Here is a 20863-nt window from a genome sequence, read left to right as displayed (position 1 = left end):
GTCGTATTTCAGGTTGTCATCAACTGTGCCATTCTAAAAGGACTGAAATACAATCAAGCCACATCCACGTTCCATCAGTGGCGAGACAATAAGCAAGTTTATGGTTTAAATTTCAGTTCCAAGGAAGACGCGGATTGTTTTGCCAGGGCGATGTTTCATTCATTAGAAGTAAGTAGAGCTGTGCTTATTATTTCTGTTGTTTGCGAGGGCTCTTGGTAAGATTTTCTCGTTATGAACAGCGGTCGTTAGCGGTAGTTTTCCCGGTTGAACGGGCGGATGAAAAGCGAAGTTTTGGTTGCATTAGTTTGTTTCCGATTCGTCGCAGAAAATTAATATAGTTTTGTGAGACTGTGAGACAGTTTTAGTATTGACTTTCACAAGATCTTGCTCTCTGACAAGGTGCCGTGATAATTTATTTATAGATCAATTCAACCTTTTTTTTAATGTGACTAATTTGAAATTGTCGAACCCCAAATTCATCATCAATAAACTTCAACTCTGGAACCCCAAACGCCTGAATAACAAACTCCTAAACAGTGTTGAAAAGCAGTTTTGCGTTAATTTTTTTTTTCAAAAATAATAAAACATGTTGAGGTTTTGTAAATTGTTTACAAAACCGCAACACGTGTTTCGCTATTCAATACCGTCTTCAGGCGTGTGTATATAGTATATACAGTATATAACACATGAGCTGAACAAAAGTACTGTCATTCTCAGCACAATAACTCACAAACTCTAATGATACTGTGCTTTGAATATCATCAATTTTCATCATGGATATATTCCAAAAGTAAACACTTCCTAACAGTTACACTAATTTTCAAATATTCCAAATCCAATTTCGTTATGATGGAAACGGCTGATAGTTGACGAAATTCCATAACGCACGGTTTACAAAACAGCAACACGTGTCTCGCTATACAATATCTTCTTCAGGTGTGTCTATATAGTATGTGTGGTGTAGTCTATATAGCTTTTTCAGGGGTGTATATACTATATAGACTATACTGTTTATACTATAGAGTAGTATACTATATATACTATACGGCATGTACTATATAATATACTGTCTATATATTATATGGCTTTTTCGGGGGAGTATATACTATATAGGCTATACTGTTTATACTATAGAGAATATACTGTAAAGACTATACTGACTATACTATACACTATACTGTTTATGCTATACTGCCTGTACCATATACTATACTGTTTATACTATGAAGACTATACCGTATATACTTGCCTGTACTATATACAATACTGTATATATCGTATATGGATTCTTCGGGAGTGTATATACTATATAGACTATACTGTTTATACCATAGAGACTATACTATCTGTCTATACTATGAAGACTAAAACTATACTGTTTATATGGTGAAGACTATACTATCTATACTTACTGCATGTACTATATACTATACTGTCTATATAGTACATGACTTTTTCGGGGGGGGGGTACATAATATATAGACTATACTGTTTATACTATAGAAACTATACTGTTTATACTATAAATACTATACTGTCTATACTATACTGTTTATATTATGAAGACTATACTGTCCATACTATACTGTCTGTACTATATAGACACGCCTGAAGAAGCTATTGTATAGCGAAACACTCGTTGCGTTTTTTTGTAAACTGTGTAGTTGTCCGCCAATTGTCACTCTCATCACGACAAAATCATCGGTTAGTATTTTGACGCTTGGTCATCTTCAAGTTATATGTGCTTATTTTCTGTGGTTAACTTTTCAATTTTTTTACTTTCTAGTTATGACACAGTCTGAATGTTTCTGAGTAAAAAGTTGAATGTTAAATGTTTTAAATCTAAAAGTTAATATTTGATATGTGTGTAACGTGTCTTACCAAAAAAAAAATATTTCCTAAATAGAAGAAGGATAATATGTAGTGACTGTCAGTTTGATGATACTCTAATAGTCCAGTAATTTTAGTAAGTTCATCTCGGAATTCGAGATATTCTGCTATGAACTAGTATCAACGTGTATTTTGACACCCTTAAAGTTGTATCAAAACCTATATATTGTAGGGTGTATGCGACTAACAAATTCTAAGGTCACAAAAACAAATTTTATCACATTTTTTGCAAATATCTCGTTTCCTATAGGTTTTTCGCTATTTGTACTCATGATCAATACTGTAGAGGATTAAATTCCCTACAGCTTTTTCAGAATTTTATTTATATTTTGAATCATTTTCGAGATAGAGGGCGGTAGTCCAGGTCAAAAACATGCCATATAAAGTTTATGAATTATTGATAACTGTGTACCAACATAAAAAAATAAAAAAATATATAGTCTAATGTATGTAACGCGCGAAATTTGAGCAATCATCTTATTTTTTGAAAGTCCACGTATCTCTTGTGCAAAGTTTTGTATGCTGAAGGTTGAAAATATTGAGTTGAGAACGGAACTGAGTAATGTCTTTTTGAAATCATCAATCAATGTGTCTTCTATCATCCATATATTAAACCTATGAAGGTGTTTTGCAGAAACAATAAATATTATTGAAGAATATGAATTTGTGTCAGAAAGTTCACAAGATATTCTGGTAACTTCTTCAACAGATTAGATAACAAACATTGAGATTATCCATAATGACTTATTCTTTATGAACATTTATGTTTCTTGGTTGGGATCATTAAAGACTGATTGATTTATGTTTTTCCACAGTTATTCAATTACTACCATTTATCATTGAAATACAGTAGTGTATTGGATGATATTGCCTCAAAATATAAATTATTTATTTTTCACTCAGCTAAAACGAGTTGTTACTTTTTCTAGATGTATAAAGAGTCTAAATTAATTTTTTTTCGTGAAAAGACAATAAATCTCATTTCATTTTTCTAATATATTCTGAAGCTGGGAAATCAATATCATAATAACTTAGATCTTCAGGTCTTTAAAAGGTCTTTAAATATGTTTTTGTAAATTGGCTTTGCCGTTGAATAAATAAATAAATAAATAAATAAATATTTCCAGAAACATTTTTCCCTAAAAGTTTTTTCAGAGGTACCTTGAATAAAAAATGAAAAATTGTGTCACTGTCGCCTCTAATTTCATTGGTATTACAAAAATTATGTACAGGATATCCTATTTTGTGGTATTATGATATCAGTATATACGAGTACAAGGTTTGTTTTTTCCTATTGCTCATGTTTTATATCACTTTCAACCACAGACATAATATACGAAGAGAATGTTAACGTTTCATGTGTATCTACTTCACCAAGTTGATTTATTTCAAGTTGAACAAACTTATTCTTTCCTATTTTCAAAAAAGAAGAAAATAGATATAACTTTTCGCCGAAAAACAAATAGCTTGTTAATTTCCCTAACGATGTACTCCTTTCTTATCGAAATTTTGCGCACAAATGTCAGCAATTTTATTGGAATGGAACAGTTTATTCTGAGAAGTTTGTTTTCCATAATTATAGTCGTCGTTAGTAGTTCAACTTGAAACTTGCAGTTAAAATGTGTTTATTCTTGAAATGTTGTGGTTGTTTTTTGAATCGTAAAAAGAAGAAAAATAGCTACCAACCTTTAATTGGTTATAACATAGAATCTTCTTCGGTTTGTGAATTATTGATTTGGTACTTTTTTTATAGAATAGTAAAAGCTAGAGTTGTATCAATATTTTCAATATTAACATACGCATAAAGGTCACCTCAAAGGTAACAAATACAGTTGAGGGTTAATACTCTTCAGAACATATCTAAAATCATTGAAATATTATCCTAGAATCTCATTAGAAATGGTTCATAATATAACATATAGTTAGATTTAAAATAATAATTATTCAAAAAGTTCCATCTGCAAACATGTGTAATCACAGTGCTGAGGTAATACATCAGTTCCCAAATAAGTTGACTAAAAGTTTCATTTACAAATTAATAACAGAGTAGAGATAATCGAACAAATATATAGTATGCGCCATCTAAGATGAGTCAGCGCAGAAACGGAAAATCGTTCTGTGTTAAAAGACTCCCCCCACTTAAGTCATATTTCGCCAATGTACTATGAACATCAGTTTGTGTGACCAATAGTTATCTTCTGGGGCGGGTACAATTTGGTTTTAAATGATGACACGTGTAAAGAACCAACTAGTTACCAAAAAAGATATGATTACAATTCACTTAAGGCACAGTTTTAAAATAGGAAATATATTCATTTTGGTCATCCAAAAATTTGATAACAAGTAACACTTTGTTGTGAGATTTCACACTAGATAATTTATAAAACTGCAACACATCTTTCGCTATATAAAAGCTTCTTCAGACTTATGTTGCAGTTTTGTAAACTGCTCACAACCAGTGTTAGGTATTATGTTAAAGATTTGTACTGCATATGTGTCAAAACACAATTGGGGTTCCGAATTAGTTGAAGAGTAAGGAAAACATTATCGTGAAACAGGATCCATTTTCAAGTTTATGAAACCGATGCACTAAAGCCCAGTTTTTATTTTTTATTATTAGTTATTTTCTTACATAGTTACACCACCCAAGTTTGTACCTTATAGGACTTTTTTATTAATAGATATAATTTAAATTTGACTTCAGTAAGTTTTTGCTTGTAAAATTACCGAATATAAGCTTCATTTTGATTGTTGAGTGCTGTCAAAATTAACATTTTTAAATAAATTTTCAAAAATCGTATCATCTCTGGACAAGTTCCTTAGCAGTCCATTTTAATTAATTCGATAATAATTGGCCCCTACATTTGCTCAATCACCACCTTTGTTCAGTTATGACTCTTTAAAATGTATATGGAAGCCTTCTTGATTTCCGCAATTATCATTTTCCCCCCTCTCTCAGTTGATATTCATATCATTGATATCAATATCAAGCATAAAAAAACAATCCATTATATTTGAGAGTTCGCCATATTGGATTCGGAGTTGTCCTTTTATTTTTGAAAGCTTTTATTCAACTTGACTTGTATGTATGTTAATAAATCTTGCAAGTTTAATTTGACCCACTTCCCGGTATCCGATTAACCTGAAATTTTGCATGCTGGTCCAGAACCGATGACAATGCATGTTAATCATAAACGTGACCTGATGCTGCTGCCAGGATCGGCTCCGTACGATAGATCTCCTCAGCGGTAAATAGCAGGGACATGAAATTTTGTATACTCATTCCTTTATGATAGGCAGTTGGTAGGCCCACCATGAAATAGATGCCACATCCAGGGTTGGCTTCAATAAAAAAAATATATTTGTAGAAATTAAATCAAGCTTTTACCTTTAAATACCTACTTCCCGACTGTAAAAAGAAGACAATAAATGGTGTAGTAGGTTGTAAGAACCCACATTCATTTATGACTCTACATAATTGAAATTATAATATAAGCTTGTCGCGATGCCTAGAAGAAATCTCTACATATTCAGTCAGATAAAATTTAAATTAAGAAACCTTCTGTCAGATCAACTAGGTACTGCAATAAATTTCAAACCGATAGATCCTATGTGTGCAAAAAAGTTATTCAAGGTTAAAGTTTCACATTTTAAGCATTCACGGCACTTTTATTTAATTACAAACATTATGAATTGCTTACAAGTTTAGTAGGTGCCTACCTAATTACAAAATTTCAATTACAAATTGAAATTATCGCGACAAGCTTTTATTATAATTTCAATTCTGTAAAGTCATAAATGAATGTGGTTAATGTGATTTAAAATTTTTTTTTATTTATTTTTTATTATTTATTGGTCAAGTACACTACAGAATTATTATAAAATCCCAAATGGTACGTCAAGAAAGTTTCAATTGTTGAAACCAGTCAAGCATTAGAGTTCAGTTATGAACCCAACAAGTAAAATCCATAATATAACTATTATAATTGCTTAAAAATAAATAAACCTATTTATTTTTTATCAGTCCTATCCACCACAAACTATTAATAAAATACCAAATGGAACATAAAAAAAAATATTAAAAAGACAAAAATAAGCTTAAAGACATTCAACACTAATGAATAATTTAATTATAAAACTAAAACGTAACTATGTCAAGTACATTACAGAATTGTAACAAAGTCCCAAATATTACATCAATGTGCAAACAAACCCTAGAGTCAAGTTATTACTTCATATTAAATAAAGATATGCATTTTCATTTGTCAAATAGTGCATTAAGTTCAAATTCAAAAAAAAAGACATGTACGAATACTAGAATAAGTTATGATTATTAAAAGAAATAATAAACGACTATTCAGAAGTTTAATATTTTGATCTTTTTAGAGCACTTGAATAAAAGCTTGTATCATTATTTCATTCCTAATCTTGTCAGTAAACCGTTTGATTTGATACTCATATCATGGCAGTACATTAAGTATACTCGGTCCGCCATATTGGATTCATTGTGACGTCAATTAGCTAACGATGCATTACCATCCAAACTGAACTTGTATGCAAAATTCAGCTCAATCGGTTGAACGAAACTTCTTTAAAATATATACAGTTTTTGCTTGAATAAAAGCATGTGAAAGTCCCATATGGCGCAAACTTCATTGGTGTCATTGTATATAGAGGTTATATATAATACATATATTCCGTAGAGGTGCAAATGAGAGGTGAAAATGCCCTTGCCTCTCATGTGAAACCTACTATTTTGTAAATACAAGTGGCAGATACCTGACAAAAAAACAACAGCTTACCCAGCTAATGCCACACAGAAAGCTGAAGTAAAACCATCAGGCACCTGTGCAACGTCTTCCATTTGGAAGATTCGTCGCATGTAACTTCATATATATGAAAAGCTGAAATTGATTTCAGCCTTCCTTCGAAATCGTTCTGTTCACAGAGGCAAGGGCCTTGGTATTTTCACCAGAACCTTAGCATTGCCGCGACCCTGTTGAACATTAGTTTTTCAACAAACACATTATTGTTATTATTATTATATTCTCCTAGATATGTTTCTAACCTTTTTTACAACTTTATAGGTACTTAGCAACGTAGTTAGGCATACTGCTCCATCCCAATATGCACCGCCTACCCCGCAAGTTCAGCAAATTCCTCAACAACAACAGCAGCAGCAGCCCCCTCCCCAGATTCAGATGCAACAGCAGCATCAGCCGCCGCAGCCCCCTCAGATGCCTCTGCAGGCCCAGTACGACGAAGACATGGGATATCGCACAATGACCCGAGAAGACGTAGCCATTCTCCAAGAAAGGAGGATATCGACCAACGTGATATCCCCCCAGCCCACGTCGCCCATGACTCCGCAACAAAACAACGTGCCTGCGCCCCCCGTGATGCCCCACGGAGCTCCCAGTCCGGTATCGCCTCCTCAGATGGCTCCAGCTAGTCAACCCGGGCATCAGCGCGCTGTGAGCGGTCCTCCAGCTCCTCCCCCACCTCCTGGACCTCCGGGGCCGCCGGTTGCGGCCGCAGCACCTCCGCCGCCACCTCCTCCCCCTATGAATATGTCTAGGTCGCAAAGTAGCGACGGTGGAGAGGTTAATTCTTTGGCTGCGCAATTGCAGAATGCGAGACTCAAAAGGAATAGTAAGGTGAGAAAGTTCAATATGTTGCAGAGTCGCATGTAGAGACAGATAACGGTCCTGTTCTCACCATTAGAAGACTAAGTCTGATACGAAAAATATAAATACTCAAGAATAAACATAAATAATCCAAAAATTTCAATGAATGATGAGAACATTGGGTCTGTTAGTGAATAACACATTGTCTTTTTACGGTATTTTGAATTTATTTGCAAAATTAATGATACATGTACTAATTTTCATGAATCTACTAATTCATCCAAGGAAACAGGAATCATAGTATATACATTTTGTCAAAACTAGAAAGAGACTTGAGAATTATATGTAATTTCTAGTTATTTTAGTAGTATTTAGTTTATTTGGTATTTATATGAATATGCATGTCAATATGTTTGTATATTAGAGTAACCAATTATACGGATTTTAGCAGGCTTTAATCAGAGAACCTCCTGCAGAGATTTATACAAACATTTGAAAATTCTAACTTTCCTAGATATTTTCATTTTTGAAATGTGTGTATTCATTCACGCCAATAGCTCGAAATATGATCGCATTTCATCTTACCATAATGTAAATACAAGAAAGTGCATTGCTTTTTACATAAATCCCGTCAAATATGATATAATGAAGCTGGAGTTGAATGAAGTTGATATGTTTTGTATGCATATGACAATCTTTCAAGTATGTTTGATTTAATTTTCCTCTAAGTATTATTTTATGTATGTATATGTACAAATGCTATTAGACCTATCCTATAACTTTGTAAGTTCTACAGGATGAATAAAGTGATTTGATTTGATTTGATTCAAATAAATATACTCTTCTTCTGGTTCTTACAACTCCTATTGGATGTTTTAACAGATCAATCTGAATATTTTTTCAGTTATACCACACATTCACAAGCTGCCCCTGTGCTTGACTCGTCTCTAGCTAAAGTCTTCCTTATAAAGCATATTGTTCAGATTTATCTAAATAGACAATGTCTAGTGAGTGATTCTGTGATAATTGTGAGCCGATTCACACATTTCCTGATATGGTTCCTTACTATAAATTTTTGTGTCTCCTCAGCTTGTTCGAGGTCAAAATATAGAGCCGATGATCTGTGTCTATCATACACATCAGCTTTTTTGTTGCCTGTAAGGCAGATTGAGACCAGCACCGAGACCTAGAGGGTAAGCGGATTGAGACCCTGGCTTTGAGTTACAAAACCCTAACAGCGTGTCACTACCTGAGGAGTAGGCAGATTGAGACCCTGGCTTTAAGTCACAAAACCATAACAGTGTATCACTACCTGAGGAGTATGCAGATTGAGACCTCAGTGTAGTCATAACTTCTTGAAAATGGCTTCAAAGTCAAAGACGAAACGTTGAACAAATAAAAACACTAGATGCAGTTCAACTCGGATTTCAGATCATCAGGTTGCTAAACGTGTCACTTGAAAGGATATTTTTTGTATCTATTTATACCAAGTGATAAAATCTTCACTGAAACTATAAGTTTTCTTTTCTTCCACATTCTCATTAGCTTTATACCACTTTGACATTACAATTCATGTCTTCAAAAACTTTCATTATAATTTTGTTCCCAAGCACCCTATTTTTATATCAACTTTGGAGTTGAAGAAGCTTTAAAATCGAAATTAAAGCCTGTGAAACCTTTTTTCAATATTTAACCGACTGGATATCACTGACATATCGGGAATGATATTAAAATAATAATTACAGATATTAATAAAATTAACTTCTGGAATGATAAAAAATAATGCTGGCAGAATTTTGCTACCCAAAACTTTTAGTATTTTTCTTGCATATCCAATTGAATCAATTTAATGTTTTTAGATATTAAGCTCATGAAGCAGATTGATTGTAATGATAATAATAACTGATTATAGTAATTCCAGTACTAGCAAGACCAAATTAGAAGTTAATCATCTGATTAATGAGTTTTCAGTAAAAAATGAAATTACTGTCATAGAAATAAATAATTTGATTGTGAAAAAATTGAAAGCCATTGAAATATGTGAAAAATGGTGATAATCAAAGGCTTAGTAACCTTCAATTTCAACTTAATTACCCATTTCTGCTACATGATGATCATTTGATTCAACAAATTCTGTTTTCTGTTCACAAAACTTTCATTGGTTTTGTTTGAGTGATGTAAGAAGGAAAGCGTTTTCTATTTAATGAAAATACAATTATTCCTAGGATTTTAGAAAAATAATACTAGTGACTTGACTGAAATTTTGTCCTGTTTTTCATCACATTTCAATTTTACACACTCACATGCCTATATTCTGAAACAATACTCAGTTTTATAAAAGATCACTTGAGATTTGAGAATGAATATATCAAATATTTATTGAATATAAAATTCTTTAGACGATATTTTGGCAAAATTCTAAACAGTCCTGACACCATCTAAACTAAGCACGTCTTTGATCTGTCGTATTGCAAATATTGCTTAATTCAATTTTTTGCAGACATGATCGATATGGGGCTCCCAAGGCAATGTTTTATCTATAAACATACCAAGGAGTTTGTCTGTTTCCGAGAGTTGGATGTTGTTGAGTTTCACTGTTTTCCTTAACGCAAAGCCTAAATAAATGTACTGTTTTAGTTTCATTCAGTCTTAGTTGATTTCCATCACACCGAGAAATCATGTCATCCATGACTGAATTAATGTTGTTTTCTAGCTCCTCCACAGTATTTCCGTAAACTGTTGTGGTAGTGTCATCTGCGAATAGGATAATGACACCTTGTTTTATATACTTCGGAAGATCATTTATATACATAGAGAAAAGCAGTGGGCCTAAAATGGACCCCTGTGGTACCCCAGGGATAATATCTTGAATATCAGATCCTGCATTATTTTCCTATCTTCCATAAAAGATTTTATCCATTTCAGAAGGAACCCTCTAATACCAATGTTATATATAACCTATTAACTATTATATCACTATTTACTGAATCAAATGCCTTAGCCAAGTCAAATAATATTGAAACTACGCACTTCCCTTCACCGATTTCACTGTAAAAAAACTCGAATTTTCTAGCAATAGCAGTCTCAACTGATCTAGCTTTTCTAAAACCATGTCGATGATTGGTTAGAATCTTGTATTTTTTGAGAAACGCAATAATTCTACTTGCTACCATTTTTTCAATAAGCTTAGATGGAATACACTAGGTAATGATATTTGGCGATAGTTATCTATATCTTCATGTGAACCCTTTTTATGAATTGGAATAACTTTGGCTGTTTTGAAGACACTCGGAAACACACCTTCCATTATTAATCCATTAATATCTTGAATCCCTCCAAAACCTGTTTATTTCAAACTTTATAATTAATCAATCAATCAATCACTGTACTTTATTGTCTAAGAAAAAAAATCTTATTGACAAAGCATATGAAAACAATACTATTACACAAAATAACATACATATATATAACACATATATATACACACACACATATATATATATATATATATATATATATATATATATATATATATATATATATATATATATATATGAAATACAAGTTATCAAGTAATTATAAAGAAAAATAAAAATAACAGGTGCAGACAAAATAAAAATATAAAAGTCGAAGTTATGTAAAATTTCCAGAACTGTAAAACTTCATCAACTTCTTTTTTTTATTATTGCAGAATACACCTCCACCTGCCGAAAATAGTGGATCATCAACTAGTAGCGGTGGAAGCAGTAACTATGGTACTATCGGAAGAGGCGGAGGGGGTAGTATGTCTTCCATGATGGATGAAATGGCCAAAACTCTTGCTAGGAGAAGAGCAGCGGTAAGTTAATTGACCATTCCGGAGCTTCTTCCTTTTGTTCAAGTGAATTTACCAGATAGTGGCATAAGTTTCCACTCTCTACAATTTCATGTGGGTAGTTTCTGCTACCATATTTTTTTGTATTGTTCATTTCTTTTCAGTTTTCAACTGAAAAGAAATTTTTACATTTTTACATTAATATTTCATTTGTGCTACATTTCCATTCAGACTTCATGCATTATTTATGAGTTTGTTCACCAACCGTTCATAAAGAAAAGTTTAACAAATATCGTACATGGAAATGCTAGACAACATGATGAACGAAAGAATATTGATGAGAAATTCCATAAATAAAAATCACTTTCACTCTCAAAGTGGACTCATGTTTTCTCTCCTCCCTGAAAGAACCACTGTTCACTCAGACTGCTCATTAGCAGTTCTCTTCTCATTTGAACATGAAAAGAATCTGTTATTTATTCCTCTTTTTAGAGAGTTTTCATCAATATTTATGAATAGTTTCTTTATATGTATTTTCATTATATTATATCAACATTTGAAATTTGTCTCTCTTTTTCTTTTCCTCTTTGTTGACATTTATCTCTCTCTCCTTTGAGTAGTTGGACCATTTGAAAATGAAGGTTCGTCTTTTGTGTAATCCTCAGCTTCTCACAGATTTTTGTAGGTTTTTGCAGTCTCAGAAAATTTCCATATCAAGTGTGAAATAATTCCTAGATAAAAGATAGCTTCAAAATGTTTATCAGCATGGAAAGTTTATATTCATAATATAAATTGAAACTATTTTACGGCCTTTCATTAGTTCGGACTTTCATTGTCTAATATATAAAATTATTAAAAATCTCTAAAAGAACGTATACAAATGAAAAATTAAAAAGAATAGCTGGAAATAACAATTATATTGAGCAAAAAAAACCTTAAATGAAATTACAGTGAAATAAAATACCAGTAAAAAGTGATTGTTTATATCCACAATCGTCTTCGGGTGATGACTGGACTAATTCCTCAGAGAGATGACTATTTATGGGTCATTTCACTTATCCCCTCTTTCTGCTTCACCGGTTTAGCGGGAGATGACCGTTTGGCAGCTGAATACAATGTTGGACACCAAGTATGTGGCTTCTTTGAATTTCCTCCTAAACCAGTGTTCCTCCCTGTGTAATAATAATAATAATATTTTATTCACCATTAACGATACATAGTGTATATATGGTAAGTCAATCAATAATCAGAATTAATACTAGGTATAAATTTAAAAATGTTGATATTTATACAAGACGTCACTAAAAAGGAAAAAAAAGAAATAAATTTATACATACATTTAAACACATACACAATTAAAATATATTAAAACGTATACAGATCTAGTTCATATTTTATTTTTCAGAAATTATCGTCTAAAAATTCTTGGAAACTATAGTAGCATTTCTCTAATAGCAAGTCTTTAACTTTCTTTTGAAATATGATGTTACTTCCAGTCCGTTTAAGTGATTCTGGTAGTTTATTTTAATATATGATTGCATTGTAATCCGGAGACCTCTCATAGAACGTCGTTCTATGTTTAGGAATTTTCAATAAGTTGCTGTGTCTGGTGTTATATTCATGTTTCTCAGAATTACACGGATAATTATCTATATTCTGTTTGGCAAAGATAATACATCGAAAAATGTACACAACAGGCACCGTAAGAATTTTATTTTCTTTAAAGATAGATCGACAACTGTCTTGATAATTCAAGTTAAAAATCAGTCTTACTAAACGTTTTTGGGAAACAAACACTCTGAAAAATTCTCTTGCTCGACCCCATGCCAATATATTCAGATTGATATGTGCATATGCCATAGCATAGTAAATGCTTAACAAGCATGGTGTATTCAAGGTTGATTTCATTTGTTTAATAGTGAAATAGGCTTTATTTAGTTTTGAACATACACTTTCATTGTGTCTACCCCAATTTATACTCTCATCTAAATGAGTGCCTGAAAATTCAGTTTCCATAGAGGGTTGGATGTCGTCAATTACAAAAAGTTCGTTGGGTAACAATTTTCGGTGAAAAAATTTGACCATTACCGATTTGGACGTGTTTAGAATTAACTTATTTCTCTGACACCAGGATGAAAATTGATTTACAACCATTTCCAGTTTAACTGCAAGCTGTTCTGCATCCTGATCGGATATTGTTATCGTTGTGTCGTCGGCAAACATGGTAACATGAACGTTTTCTAAATATTGTGGAAGATCATTTACATAAAGAAAAAAACAGCAGTGGCCCAAGAACTGAACCCTGTGGTACCCCAAGTTTCACAGCCTGACTGTGTGGAATTGAATTATTACATCTCACTATCATGGTTCTATCTGTCATATATGATTGTATCCACTTTATTATACTGGCAGGAAGTCCTAGAGGCGCCAATTTATCTATTAAAGTTTCAATACACACTGTATCAAAGGCTTTTGACAAGTCGAAAAAAAATGATAGGACATATTTGTTGTTGTCAATCTCTTATATATAATTAAGCAAGTGACACGAGGCTGTTTCAATCGTATGATCTCAGTTTGGAATACAGGGAGGAACACTGGTTGAGGAGGAAATTCCAAGAAGCCGCATACATGGTGTCCAACAATGTATGTAGCTAAGATAGCGTAGAGGTACGCAACATATGGAAACCCATAATAAAGCGAAAAATGGCCAACTCTCGTCAAACGGTCATCTCCCGCTAAACCGGTGAAGCAGAAAAAAAAGATAAGTGAAGGTACTCAAATGACCCATAAATAGTCATCTCTCGGAGGTATTTGTCCAGTCATCACCCTAAAACGAATTTCAGAGTTTTTTTGCTTAATATAATTGTTATTTTCAGCTATTCTTATTAATTTTTCATTTGTATTGGTTCTTTTAGGGATTTCAAATCATTTTATATAATACTAGTACTATGTTGCTGTATCGCTGCTGTTTCAATGTTTTGACAGAATCAGAATCAACGAACTTAGGCGTTCGCAGAGTTATAGAACAGTGCTTTCAAAAAATTGTTCTACAGCGCCATCTAGTGGCGAGGTACAGAAACATTGGTAGCCTAAAAACCTCTATGAAAAATTACTTATACATGTTATCCATTTTTATATATATTATTAGACAATGGAAGTCCGAACTAATGAAATTCATCATGAAACATTGTCAATCACCTTCAAACAAATATTTTACGGCCTAGTACGAAACAGGACTGTTCGATTAGACACTTGAAAGGTTCACAAAAACATTAACAACATGCCGTAGGGGGCACCCTTGTTCATATCCAATGATTCAGTATTCGATAATATTCAATTTCTTCATGATATCATTTCATAGGTTGAAAAGAAGGTACCAGATAAAGAAGAGGAAGACAAAAAAGCAGCCATCTGGGAGAAGACCAACACATTACCTAGTAATACTTCCAAATTCAACTCTGAATCGCCGAAGAGCGTTAGAAAAAGGTTCGGATCTGCTTCCGAGGAAACGATTCTGAAAGTTAACGGCCTATCTGAGGTTAGCAATCTTGCGCTTGCTCCAACAGAGCTGGAAAGTCTCAAAGTTGAAATAGTTAAAGAAGTTAGGAAAGAAATCGCCAAAATGAAACAAGAAATTCTAGATGGTAAGTCTAACTACACGAACATTTTAATATAGTTGAATTGACAAAAACCTTATCTTTTGCAGCAATCAAATCTGAACTGAATCGGAGGTAATTTCCCGGACCTACTCTAAAGACAGTTGGGAAGTTTGAACATTGATAAAAAATTTTGTATTGTTTTTACACATGAACCGGACTAAATTACAATTTATATCGTATAAGATAAGTAATAATCTCGATATTACTAACGTAAAGATGTACGTTTATGAAATGGAACAGATTGTGATGGAAATATATATTGATCTAAGAGTCTCGAATAAAGGCTTTAATTTTCTCCAAGTGTTCAACTGCTCAAAAGTTCACGGGTTGATTCATAATTCTGAGTCAACAGATGATTTTAATTTTAGATATTTTTCTTTCTACCCCGTTTTCTTAGATCAATACATGTTTCTGTTTCCTCTATTTTGAATCGGCTGTTCTGTACATTAACCTTAATGAAAATCTAGTTAGGTGAAATTTTTATATGACAAAAAATCATTGGGTTGTGTATCGCTGGAGTGTTCTCCAAAACAATTGCTATCGATGCTCTGATTTGAACGTACAGGATAGCTGAAAGTTTTTATTGAAATTGCTACTAGGTGTTGTGAATAATAGAGCACTTTTCATTTGGTAGTTTTCCGACAATATTTATTTCTCTATTATATTTATATTATTGTATATTTATAATAATTTTTAATGATTCCTAAGTTGCGCAGTTGCAGTGTGAGATGGTGCTGCATTTGTTTGGTCCTGAGTTTTGCTCTCTTTTGCAAGAAACTACAGTATTAATGTAAATAAAAAAAGTGAATGTTTATTTGTGTTGGCACCTGAAAAGACTGACAATATGAAAATTTTAACCGTGATGGTGAACATTAGAAACAGTTTCTATAAATTTCTAATCCTTGATAAACGAGCTTTTCATTAACCCGTAAGTGCTGTTTGTTTTTCAATCATCCAAGATTTATTTAATATATACAGGCACAATATATTGGAATTTGTAACAACCGATAAAGCTTGAACCTACCACGAGGGTTGCCTTTTATATTTCGGGATCAGAGAACAAAAACAAATATTAATAATCGAAAATCACTTTATTGTTTTTCAAAATATTCCCCATGAAGATCTATACACTTTTACTTGCGTTTGAACCAATTATCTTAGCACTTTCGCCACTCTGATTGAGGTATCTCCAAAACATGCATTCTGAATGTAGCAACCGCTTCTTCAGGTGTCAAAAAACGTTGACCTAACAGTTTGTTTTTTACGTGCGGGACTAAAAAGAAGTCATTCGGGGCCAAGTCAGGACTATACGGTCGACTGCTGTTTACTTTTGGGCTCATATGCGTAAATTCACGATTCATCACCTGTCACGATGTCATAGACGTGTTACGAAGCACCACGATCGTATTTTTTGAGAATTTCCTTCTACCAATCGACACGAGCCTTTTTTTGAGCGATTGACAAATTGTGTGGGATCCAACGCGAACAAATTTTTTTGACAGTCAAATGTTTATGCAATATTGAATGTATGCTGGTCCCACTTATGCCTAAGGTTGTCTTAATAACAGTTCGTGCACAGCATCAATGGTTTTCGGAACAACAACTCCACTCCAAGACAAAATTCGTCTTGGAGTGAACTACGACCACGATTGAATTCACCATACCATCGATAAACACTGGTCCTTGATGGAGCTTCATCGCCAAAAATTGAATTAAGTTCATCCATGCACTGTTGCTTAGTTAATTCACGTCGAAAGTTGTAAAAAATAATCGCACGAAAATGTTCAAGATTTAATTCTATTTTTGGGTCGAGATGAATCTTCGTAGTAGAAGGGGCCCGGATTCGGGCAGACGGTGACGTCATCACCCAGCCAGGTTGCTTCTCAGCAAGGCATCCAGTCAACCAAATTGTCACGTGGTGTCCCACCCATCGGCGAACCAGAGTGTACCAAATTGTCCTGTCACACAATCAGAGCGCACGCTTCTGCATCATTGTGGCGGGAGATTTGAATTTTCTGTGGACATAAATAATTCAGGCAGACAGACACGTCACGGCAGGACCCATATGATTTACATTGTAACGTGCTACGAAAAATAATGCAAAATTTACACGAAAATCGCGTCAAAAAAAATTTCAAAAATTTGATGTTCATTTTCGTCACAAAAAACGTATCGAAAACTCAACAAAAATGCAGAGCATTCAAACAGTTACTGTAAACAACAGAAATAGCGCGCGTATGTTAAAACGTTCTGAGAACATATAAGCTCAAAAATGTCCAACTTTACGATAGAGCTGTCAGTTACCAGATTGCAACACTAGGATTGCCAAATCCCGAAACATAAAAGGCCACCCTCGTATAAAGAATCACAAAATTGCCAAGGTTTGTTTTTCCAGTATCATTAAATAATCAAAATATTAACATTAATGAAAATGAAAGCCTCTGATGAACATTTTCGCTAAAAATATGGAAACTTGGGAATTAGCTTAGTTTAAACTATGATTTGATATTTTGGATAATTTGACATTACAAAATGTTCTAATATTTCTCTTAAGCAGATTAACTGATATTGTATGATAATGCTAGGCACGAATGATGTGTCATTTAAACATAAAGAATTGTGATAGACAGCCTCATTTTTATCACTAAAAAATAGTTTGATAATTGAAATGTGTGTTGTATTTCACATTCATCACACCTAGTATGTACACCAGAAAAACATCCTTGATCTGTTATCCTGTAAACTGCTACAGAATTCTTAGAGGTCGAAGGTCTTCCCAATTCTTTCGATATTCAGACATAAAAACCGGCAGACCACTGCAAAAACCCCAGAAAATTGCATTGACAAAGTAATATTCTGTTGAATTGGTTATTATTCTGCTATCCATCATATTTTGCCACTTTCTCCACAGCAGAGCAATTCTTCTGCTCGAAAATGTGACAAATGATATTTTATTTTGTCGATCGGTGTCTTATTTTGCAAATTTCGACTGTACTGATTGCCTTGATATATGTAATATCGGTCATGGCACATTGAATTTAATTCCTGTAACGTAGGTCTCCCAATAAGACAGCCAATCAAAACAAAGATGTTGATAAAATTAGTCATTTCTTCATACACCACTTTTGGGTCATGTAGTAGTACAGAAAGTTATCTAAGCAGTCTATCCTCATAACCGTAATACTATCAGATCTTTTGCTCGTCCCATGTCTACAAAGACTCTTCTATCAGATAACACAAATGCAATTTCTGCAACTCCTAGCTGAAAAAGCGAAAATAATCTCTTTCCGAATTGGCTAAACTGACCTGCCTGACATTTGATATTATCATTTAGTAATATTTAGAAATAAAACACCCCCACGAAAAATATGAATATCCTTTGTCTATTTTTTGAATTTCTACAAAAATATTTGAATAATTTCAATGTAATATTAAGTTACACAAATCAAAAGTCTAAGATTAATCTTAATACTGTAAAATACACATCACCTTTTATGTCACAGTGTCGAAATTGAACTGTACTCTACTTACACTCGCTATTTTGCTAACCTTGAGCGCTTACGGGTTAATCTGATGTCTTGTAACACTGCCATCATTCAAATAACAAAATTTAATTTTTTTGTTAGGACTCTCACAAGAATTGCTATCGAAATATTATTCATAAACGTACTGTTTGCAAACAGACATAAATTACTGCGTAACAACGTGTATATATCATTAGAGCTTAAGGGATTCCATAGACTATGTTATTCCAGGATTTTGTTGTATCACAGTCGAATTGATATATTTTATTCTTACTTCAAGCACCCGATTATATCAAAATTGATATTCAGAAAGAAAAGTTTATAATACCTCATCAGTAGATGGGAGCTAGTGCCAATAAATGTATTTACTGGAGCTGAGGATGATATAACACTTGGATAATTTGATTTTCATAAGTTGCTCCAAAAATATGGCCGTGTGTAATAGTATATATTTCATTTAGGAGCTTCAAAGAATAGTGTCAAATCACGTCATTACATCGAAGATTTACACATATATAAATCATTATATTTCAACAGCTCTTGCCTTTCGAAAATTTCAGGAGTGTCTGTTAATATTTCTTGAAAAAAAAATCCATTTGAAATCTGACTTCGCAAGAAAATAAATACAGAGTATGCTTGGAAGAAATTACTCCATGTCCACCGAAGTTCTTGATTTTGACACTGAGTTAGAAAAAACGTTTTTCCTCAGTTGATGCATATTTTTTTAAATTAATTACTTACTATTCTCGACTATTTCATTTTCGAGATTTCAGTTTTTGAATCTCATGACAAGTATTTGAAAACAGCTTTCTGAATCATTCGTAAAAAATTACATATGACGAAGTGAATAATTTTTGGTACGAGTTTTCGATCCTAGTCTTATATTTGTTGAGATATTTATTGTAGAAGTTTATAATTTCACAAGTATTCCAAGTGGATGACACATGTTTATGCATCGAACAAGTTCGTAAGAGATATTCACTTGATAATCAATTCCAACAAATTATAACGAACCCCACTTCTGAAATTTAGAAAATTGATGGCTGGAGAAATACTTGCAAGTATCTTCAGGGTTAGATTCTACTGATTTTGTTGACGTGCTGATACTTGGAGACTGGTGCTATAACGACATATGATTTGTATATGTTCATTTTAATGTTGTAGCTTTTTTGTAGGTTTTTAATGGAGTCATCCCGCTGATACTGTAGAGTTTTCTCTAATACTTTGTATGGATGTTTTTGAAAAATAATGATGTTTATATTTGCAGCTGTTTTCTGAGTTTTTGTTGAAATGGTTTCCAACGGTGAGCGATTTGTATAAATGGGACGTAATCACTATTGAAAGGAGTTTTAATCGATATATAATTATAAACTTGTGATACTGTATAATCTATTGCATTTAGGTTGATGCATTTTCTTGTATATTTCTAAGCAGAAGACGAAGTTTCTTCACTTCTGTTGTATATTACTTGTCGCATTTTTATATATTTATACTTTTACTTTTAGTTTGATGTTTTTTGAATGTGATCTCAAGTCAAAATTAGCACAATGTTTTCTTGAACTATGTTCTAAAGTGGTTTTCCGTATTCATATTATGTTGTAAATTTTAAAGTGTATTTGAAATAAACATATTCAAATTAAATATTTTAATCACACCTTTTGCATGATCCTGAACATTTTGAAAAATTCCCCAGTAGATTTGCTTGCAAAATGATCTTTTTTTACTTTGTCATATATTGAGGGGCATCTTGAAGAACATTCGGGTGTTCTACAAGGTTCACATTTGGGACCACTGTTGTTTAACCTTTTTATCAACGATCTAATCAGCTGTTTCCATGAAAGCGAAGCTTTGCTATTTGCCGACGATTTAAAATGTTTCAAAATAATTAAAAGTGAAGCTGATACATTGTGTCTACAAAAGGATATAGATTGCCTATCTAACTGGTGTTCGCAAAACGGTATGTGTTTGAATTCATCCAAATGCCAAATTCTTCGCTTTCATCGAACACATCACCCAATCACTTTCGAATATAGTATAAATAATCGGACCTTACATTCAGTTGTTGAAACCAAAGATCTAGGTGTGATCCTAGACTCGACACTTGCTATAAATCACACATTTAGGATGCAAACTCCTATGGAGATGCAACATTTCTCGGGTCTTCACTACGAGTTGATACAGTTCCTCCCAAGTCCATTAAACTTTTCCAACAGTGCTCTTTCCCGACAGTTTCAACAGTGACGGCTCGTGCATTGGAGAACAGGGGAGGCTAAAGTCATAAATACTATATACACAGAAAAGCCCGTCGGAAGCGCGAACATTTTTATGTTGTTGCATGCTCTGCTTAAT

At 33.0% G+C, this 20863-nt stretch overlaps 1 protein-coding gene across 4 annotated transcripts in view; it reads left to right on the top strand.

Moving 5' to 3' along the window:
- ena (ENAH actin regulator enabled) overlaps positions 1–20155 on the top strand; it is a 56586-nt gene extending 36431 nt beyond the window's left edge. For all 4 annotated transcript variants that reach the window (XM_074172089.1, XM_074172088.1, XM_074172090.1 and 1 more), the window contains exons 3-7: positions 13–168; positions 6978–7547; positions 11209–11355; positions 14693–14975; positions 15038–20155. In XM_074172089.1, the coding sequence (XP_074028190.1) occupies positions 13–168; positions 6978–7547; positions 11209–11355; positions 14693–14975; positions 15038–15066 (1185 nt within the window). In that variant the 3' untranslated portion in view covers positions 15067–20155. The remainder of the gene's footprint in view (positions 1–12; positions 169–6977; positions 7548–11208; positions 11356–14692; positions 14976–15037) is intronic.
- The last annotated feature ends 708 nt before the right edge of the window (positions 20156–20863 follow it).

This window comes from Leptinotarsa decemlineata, unplaced genomic scaffold, assembly GCF_025532065.1.
Source record: "Leptinotarsa decemlineata unplaced genomic scaffold, Ldec_3_MD MMD2_tig00000035_RagTag_RagTag, whole genome shotgun sequence".
Lineage (NCBI taxonomy): Eukaryota > Metazoa > Arthropoda > Insecta > Coleoptera > Chrysomelidae > Leptinotarsa > Leptinotarsa decemlineata.
The sequence above is the reverse complement of the archived record's forward strand: the minus strand, read 5'-3'. Positions and strand labels throughout refer to the sequence as shown.